Source organism: Oncorhynchus nerka, unplaced genomic scaffold, assembly GCF_034236695.1.
Source record: "Oncorhynchus nerka isolate Pitt River unplaced genomic scaffold, Oner_Uvic_2.0 unplaced_scaffold_2997, whole genome shotgun sequence".
NCBI classification, from domain to species: domain Eukaryota; kingdom Metazoa; phylum Chordata; class Actinopteri; order Salmoniformes; family Salmonidae; genus Oncorhynchus; species Oncorhynchus nerka.
This window is the reverse complement of record NW_027038302.1, coordinates 1485-9460: the sequence shown is the minus strand read 5'-3', so window position 1 is coordinate 9460 and position 7976 is coordinate 1485. Positions and strand designations below refer to the sequence as shown.

Genomic DNA, 7976 nt, shown 5'->3' with positions numbered 1-7976 from the left:
AGGAGAATGTCAACCCATCTGGATGTTGAGTAGGTGGAGGAGAATGCCAACCCATCTGGATGATGACAAGTAGGTGGAGGAAATGCCAACCCATCTGGATGATGAGAGGTAGAGGAGAATGCCAACCCATCTGATGTTGATGAGAAGGTGGAGGAGAATGACAACCCATCTGGATGTTCATGAGTAGGTGGAGGGGAGAATGCCAACCCATCTGGATGTTGACGAGTAGGTGGAGGAGAATGCCAACCCATCTGGATGAGGAGGAGTAGGTGGAGGAGAATGCCAACCCATCTTTATGTTGATGAGTAGGTGGAGGAGAGAATGCCAACCCATCTATGTGAACTGAATGTGTTCATTTGTATTATTTATTATGGGTCCCCATTATGGTTCCCCATTAGTTCCTGCCAAGCTGACAGCTAATCTTCAGGATCCCCATTAGTTCCACTGTTTGTGGTGCAGCAGCTACTCTTCCTGGGGTTTATTATGGATCCCTATTAGTTCCTGCCAAGGCAGCAGCTACTCTTCCTGGGGTTTATTATGGATCCCCATTAGTTCCTGCCAAGGCAGCAGCTCCTCTTCCTGGGGTTTTTATGATCCCTATTAGTTCCTGCCAAGGCAGCAGCTACTCTTCCTGGGGTGTATTATGGATCCCCATTAGTTCCTGCCGAGGCAGCAGCTCTCTTCCTGGGCTTTATTATGGATCCCCATTAGTTCCTGCCGAGGCAGCAGCTACTCTTCCTGGGGTTTATTATGGATCCCCATAGTTTCCTGTCAAGGCAGCAGCTACTCTTCCTGGGGTTTATTATGGATCCCCATTAGTTCCTGCCAAGGCAGCAGCTACTCTTCCTGGGGTTTATTATGGATCCCTATTAGTTCCTGCCAAGGCAGCAGCTACTCTTCCTGGGGTGTATTATGGATCCTATTAAGCTCCTGCCGAGGCAGCAGCTAGCCTTCCTGGGGTTTGTATTATGGATCCCTTTATTAGTTCCTGCCAAGGCAGCAGCTACTCTTCCTGGGGTTTATTATGGATCCCCATTAGTTCCTGCCAAGGCAGCAGCTACTCTTCCTGGGGTTTATTATGGATCCCCATTAGTTCCTGCCAAGGCAGCAGCTACTCTTCCTGGGGTTTATTATGGATCCCCATTAGTTCCTGCCGAGGCAGCAGCTACTCTTCCTGGGGTTTATTATGGATCCCCATTAGTTCCTGCCAAGGCAACAGCTACTCTTCCTGAGGTCCAGCAAAATTAAGGCAGTTACACAATTTTAAAAACATTGCAATATATTTATTACAGAATACACAACACATTAAGTGTGTACCCTCAGGCCACCACTACCACATATCTACAGTGCTAAATCCATGTGTATGTATAGTGTGTGTGTTATTATGTGTGTGTATGCATGGGTCTGTGCCTATGTGTGTGTGTGTTATCGTGTGTGTGTGTGCATGTGTCTATGCCTGTGTGTGTCTCTTCACAGTCCCCGCTGTTCCATAAGGTGTGTTTTTATCTGCTTTTTAAATCTGATTCTACTGCTGCATCAGTTACCTGATGTGGAATAGAGTTCCATGTAGTCATGGCTCTATGTAGTACTGTGGAATAGAGTTCCATGTAGTCATGTCTCTATGTAGTACTGTGGAATAGAGTTCCATGTAGTCATGGCTCTATGTAGTACTGTGGAATAGAGTTCCATGTAGTCATGGCTCTATGTCGTACTGTGGAATAGAGTTCCATGTAGTCATGGCTCTATGTCGTAATGTGGAATAGAGTTCCATGTAGTCATGTCTCTATGTAGTACTGTGGAATAGAGTTCCATGTAGTCATGGCTCTATGTAGGACTGTGGAATAGAGTTCCATGTAGTCATGGCTCTATGTAGTACTGTGGAATAGAGTTCCATGTAGTCATGGCTCTATGAGGTACTGTGGAATAGAGTTCCATGTAGTCATGGCTCTATGTAGTACTGTGGAATAGAGTTCCATGTAGTCATGGCTCTATGTAGTACTGTGGAATAGAGTTCCATGTAGTCATGGCTCTATGTAGTACTGTGGAATAGAGTTCCATGTAGTCATGGCTCTATGTAGTACTGTGGAATAGAGTTCCATGTAGTCATGGCTCTATGTAGTACTGTGGAATAGAGTTCCATGTAGTCATGGCTCTATGTAGTACTGTGGAATAGAGTTCCATGTAGTCATGGCTCTATGTAGTACTGTGCACCTCCCGTAGTCTGTTCTGGACTTGGGGACTGTGAAGAGACCTCTGGTGGCATGTCTTGTGGGGTATGCATTTTTATCCGAGCTGTGTGGCCAGTACTTTAAACAGACAGCTCAGGTACCTTCAGCTTGTCAACACACAAAAACACGTAATGAGGAAGTCAAATCTCTTCCACTTTGAGCCATGAGAGATTGGCATGCTTGTCATCATTAAAGAGATGGGTCTATATGAACTGTTATTAGTGACCATGTATTTCTAGGACTTGGTATTTATATAAAGGCAGGTCTGAAGCCAGTGGTTAAGGTCAGAACCATGTATTTCTAGGACCTGCATTTATATAAAGGCAGGTCTGAAGCCAGTGGTTAAGGTCTGAACCATGTATTTCTAGGACCTGGTACTCTGTATAAGGACAGGTCTGAAGCCAGTGGTTAAGGTCAGAACCATGAGGTACTTAGGGATCTAGAGTATTTATATAAAGGACAGGTCTGAAGCCAGTGCTTAAGGGGTCGAGTAGCTTGGACTTCCCTCCAGCTCATGCAGGCCTCAGGTCTCCCTGGACCTTGGGTCGCCCAGTGGCGTAGGCTGCGAAGGGTCGCAGGGTTCCCTCGAACACAGCCAGCAGGTCCTGGTCCGTCATACTGAGGGTGACGTCTGGTACCTGGCCCTCTGGAGGGGACCCTGGTCCTGCTGAGCCACTACCTACACACAGAGGGGAGGAACTCACCGTTAGTCTGTTATCTGACAGAGATGATAACGACTTACTGGGAATACAGATCAAGCTTCCAAAACTAGAACGGATGTTCAATCCTATTGAAAGTTATCTTTCGTGAGGGCTGAATGTGTCTGGGGGAAACTGGCCCTAAAAAAAAGGTTTATCTTATCAAACACAGGCCGGAGGGATAGAGACTGTTATTTGTTGTTGTTTTTATTTACCTTTATTTAACCAGGCAAGTCAGTTAGGAACAAATTCTTATTTTCAATGGCGGCCTAGGAACAGCGGGTTAACTGCCTGTTCAGGGGCAGAACTACAGATTTGTACCTTGTCAGCTCGGGGGTTTGAACTTGCAACCTTCCGGTTACTAGTCCAACGCTCTAACCACTAGGCTACCCTGCCGCCCAAACTAGTCATTTGCTTTACATGACAAAGGAGGTCCAGAGACCATGTTTGCAAAACAATGTCACGCCAGTTTCCCAGACCTAGAACAAACCATCCTCAGAGAATGCTTTTGTCCAGGAAACCCGGGCCTATAAGACTCTTATAGAATGACAGTTTGTCGTCGTCTCACCTTGGCTCAGGTCTACGTAATAGCTTGTCTGTTCGGGTCAGTAACATTGGAGAGGAACAGGAAGCAGGCTCCTACCCGACTAATTCAGAGACTTGAGAGGAGAAGGCCCTCGCACAGTTCCAGCACTGACATGGGGCCTGGTTACAGCTTCATCCCTGGGTCTGCACAATCTTATAGCCAGGGGAGCACTGCTCACCTGGCCTGAGAAGCTGATGTCCCCTGACAGCAATATACACATGTATAGCTGATGCTGTCCTCTGAGACATGAGATACAGATAAGCTGATGCTGTCCTCTGAGGACACAGAGATACAGAGAAGCTGATGCTGTCCTCTGAGGACACAGAGATACAGAGAAGCTGATGCTGTCCTCTGAGGACACAGAGATACAGAGAAGCTGATGCTGTATAGTAAAAAGAAAATGTCAAACTTGAATGAGTAGGTGTGCCCAAACTTTTGCCTGGTACTGTCTGTCTGTCTGTCTGTCTGTCTGTATCATTATCACTACAGTGGGGAGAACAAGTATTTGATACACTGCCGATTTTGCAGGTTGTCCTAACCAGGGGAGGTCCATTGAGACTGTACCTGTCCTAACCAGGGGAGGTCCATTGCGACTGTACCTGTCCTAACCAGGGGAGGTCCATTGCGACTGTACCTGTCCTAAACCAGGGAGGTATATTGTTACTGTACCTGTCCTAACAGGGGAGGTCCATTGCACTATCATGACTGTACCTGTCCTAACCAGGAGGTCCATTGTGACTGTACCCGTCCTAACCAGGGAGTGTCCACAGGTTACTATGTGACTATACCTGTCTCTAACCAGGGGAGGGGAGATCCATTGTTACTATGTGACTGTATCTGTCCCTAACCAGGGAGCTCCATTGTTACTATGTGACTGTACCTGTCCAACCAGGAAGGTCCATTGTTACCATGTGACTGTACCTGTCCTAACCAGAGGAGGTCCATTGTGACTGTACCTGTCCTAACAGGGGAGGTCCATTGTTACTGTGACTGTACCTGTCCTAACCAGGGAAGGTCCATTGTTACTATGTGGCTCTACCTGTCCTAACCAGGGAGGTATATTGTTACTGTACCTGTCCTAACCAGGGGAGGTCCATTGTTACTATGTGACTGTACCTGTCCTAACCAGGGAGCTCCATTGTGACTGTACCCGTCCTAACCAGGGAGGTCCATTGTGACTGTACCTGTCCTAACCAGGGAGTCCATTGTTACTATGTGACTGTACCTGTCCTAACCAGGAGGTCCAGTCAGGACTGGGGAATTGTCTCCAACTGGGAGGTCCATTGTTAATATGTGACTGTACCTGTCCTAACCAGGAGGTCCATTGTGACTGTACCTGTCCTAACCAGGGAGGCCCATTGTTAATATGTGACTGTACCTGTCCTAACCAGGGGAGGTCCATTGCACTGCATCTGTTCCAACCAGGGGAGGCCCATTATTACTATGTGACTGTACTCACCCCAACTAGGAGCTCCACTGCATTCTACCTGTCCTAACCAGGGGATATCCATTGCTACTATGTGATCACCTGTCCTAACCAGAGGAGGTCATCCATTGTTACCATGTGATCCTACCTGTCCTAACCAGGAGGTCCATTGTGACTGTACCTGGTCCTAACCAGGAGCTCCATTGTGACTGGCCTGTTATCCAAAAATCAGGAGGTCCATTGTTACTATGGGATTGTGGTACCTGTCCTAACCAGGGAGGGCATTGTTACAGCCTGTCCTGTAACCAGGGGAGGTCCATTGTGACTGTACCTGTCCCAAATCTGGGAGAGCTCCATTGTGACTGTACCTGTCCTAACCAGGGGAGGTCCATTGTTACTATGTGACTGTACCTGTCCTAACCAGGGGAGGTCCATTGTGACTGTACCTGTCCTAACCAGGGGAGCTCCATTGTGACTGTACCTGTCCTAACCAGGGAGTCCATTTGATGTACCTGTCCTAACCAGGGGGAGGTCCATTGTGACTGTACCTGTCCTAACCAGGGGAGGTCCATTGTGACTGTACCTGTCCTAACCAGGGGAGGTCCATTGTGACTGTACCTGTCCTAACCAGGGGAGGTCCATTGTTACTATGTGACTGTACCTGTCCTAACCAGGGGAGGTCCATTGTGACTGTACCTGTCCTAACCAGGGGAGCTCCATTGTGACTGTACCTGTCCTAACCAGGGGAGGTCCATTGTGACTGTACCCAATCCCCAACCAGGAGGTCCATTGTGACTGTACCTGTCCTAACCAGGAGGTCCATTGTGACCCTACCTGTCCCAACCAGGGGAGCCCACTGTGACTGTACCTGTCCTAACCAGGAGGTCCATTGTGACTGTACTGTCCTAACCAGGAGCTCCATTGTGACTGTACCTGTCCTAACCAGGAGGTCCATTGTGACTGTACCTGTCCTAACCAGGGGAGGTCCATTGTTACTATGTGACTGTACCTGTCCTAACCAGGAGGTCCATTGTGACTGTACCTGTCCTAACCAGGGAGGTCCATTGTGACTGTACCTGTCCTAACCAGGGGAGGTCCATTGTGACTGTACCTGTCCTAACCAGGGGAGGTCCATTGTGACTGTACCTGTCCTAACCAGGGGAGGTCCATTGTGACTGTACCTGTCCTAACCAGGGGAGCTCCATTGTGACTGTACCTGTCCTAACCAGGGGAGCTCCATGGTTACCGCCAGCCATATTGCCCAGGAAGTGCATAGCCAGTTGTTGTATGGGTCCAGCCAGGCCCTCGAGACCAGGAATAGAGGGGGGTAGGATGACCGAGCCAGGCCCAGATGAATGGTCCTCTGGGGGCTTCAGGACAGCACCTACAGTCAGCTCCACCCTGTCTACCTCCAGACCCCAGGGCTTAGTCATCTCATTGATGTCCATCTGGGAAAGAAAAGGTTAAGAAACCGTAGATTTCACATCCTCTCTCTCCTTCTATAAAAACACTTTGTAGGAGAGGACCTAAACGGAGGAACTGCAATGGGTTTTCAGAAGGAGGCGAGGAGAGAGGAAGTGAGGGAAGATGGAGAGAGGGACCATCCACTTCAACGGTAGAAGAGATGTTATGAGTACTAACTTACCCAAGATACAGTGACCCTAACAGATATTAGATGATAACTGTGACCCGATGCATATTAGGTTGGCGATAAGACTATAGATCACTTTGGGCTTTCACTTTACCTCTATAACGGTATTTCAATGTTTGGTTTTGTTAAATATGATATTGCTACATCAAAAGATTATGGATATACTGACAAAGATGCATGTCTCTCAACCCCTGACAATGGGAATCATTGTCCACAAAGCGGCACGGAGGGGACTGTCTAGCCCGGGCCTCTCTTTGACTGGTGGATACATCTCAATATTATTTAAAAAATAGCAGGTATATATTTGATGAGGCTGTTGAGGTCAACCGTCTGTTTTCAATGGAGAGAGACGCTATGATACTAACCTCATACCATTTCTCTGGCAACGTGAAGTAGCTAAGAGAAAACATTTAATGTAGCCAAAGATTATAGGGTCCCCTAGGAAACGCTGACCATCACTTTGGTTCCTACCCTGTCACAATAACTCCTCCCTGGCATTTTAATTTGTTGTCATGTCAAACACTGTATTCAAAGTGCCCACTATTATATTCTAACTATAGAATATATAACTACTAGAATAACTACTAGAATTACTACTAGAATTACTACTAGAATAACTACTAGAATAACTACTAGAATAACTACTAGAATTACTACTAGAATTACTACTAGAATAACTACTAGAATTACTACTAGAATTACTACTAGAATTACTACTAGAACTAGAATAACTACTAGAATTACTACTAGAATTACTACTAGAATAACTACTAGAATAACTACTAGAATTACTACTAGAATAACTACTAGAATTACTACTAGAATTACTACTAGAATAACTACTAGAATTACTACTAGAATAACTACTAGAATAACTACTAGAATTACTACTAGAATAACTACTAGAATAACTACTAGAATAACTACTAGAATTACTAGAATAACTACTAGAATAACTACTAGAATTACTACTAGAATAACTACTAGAATAACTACTAGAATAACTACTAGAATTACTACTAGAATAACTACTAGAATAACTACTAGAATAACTACCAGAATTACTACTAGAATTACTACTAGAATAACTAGAATTACTACTAGAATAACTACTAGAATTACTACTAGAATTACTACTAGAATAACTACTAGAATAACTAATACTAGAATAACTACTAGAATAACTACTAGAATAACTACTAGAATAACTACTAGAATTACTACTAGAATAACTACTAGAATTACTACTGTAGAATAACTACTAGAATAACTACTAGAATTACTACTAGAATTACTACTAGAATAACTACTAGAATAACTACTAGAATTACTACTAGAATTACTACTAGAATAACTACTAGAATAACTACTAGAATAACTACTAGAA

General features: G+C 45.3%; 1 protein-coding gene across 1 annotated transcript; it reads right to left on the bottom strand.

Annotated features, from left to right (window-relative positions):
• Positions 1–2740: 2740 nt before the first annotated feature.
• LOC135566907 (stomatin-like protein 1) lies at positions 2741–6394 on the bottom strand. Its single transcript, XM_065014468.1, has 2 exons — positions 6155–6394; positions 2741–2907 (listed from the first exon to the last, which is right to left on the bottom strand). The coding sequence occupies exons 1-2, from the start codon at positions 6384–6386 to the stop codon at positions 2741–2743; spliced, it is 399 nt and encodes a 132-aa protein (XP_064870540.1). The 5' UTR covers positions 6387–6394.
• Positions 6395–7976: the final 1582 nt, after the last annotated feature.

Bases quoted from the DNA above. Each gene is read 5' to 3' on its own strand.
- LOC135566907 (XM_065014468.1), bottom strand. From the start codon at position 6,386: ATGGACATCAATGAGATGACTAAGCCCTGGGGTCTGGAGGTAGACAGG. The intron at 2,908-6,154 runs GTACAGTCACAA...CTCTGTGTGTAG, and splicing joins AGCTCCCCTGGTTAGGACAG to GTAGTGGCTCAGCAGGACCA.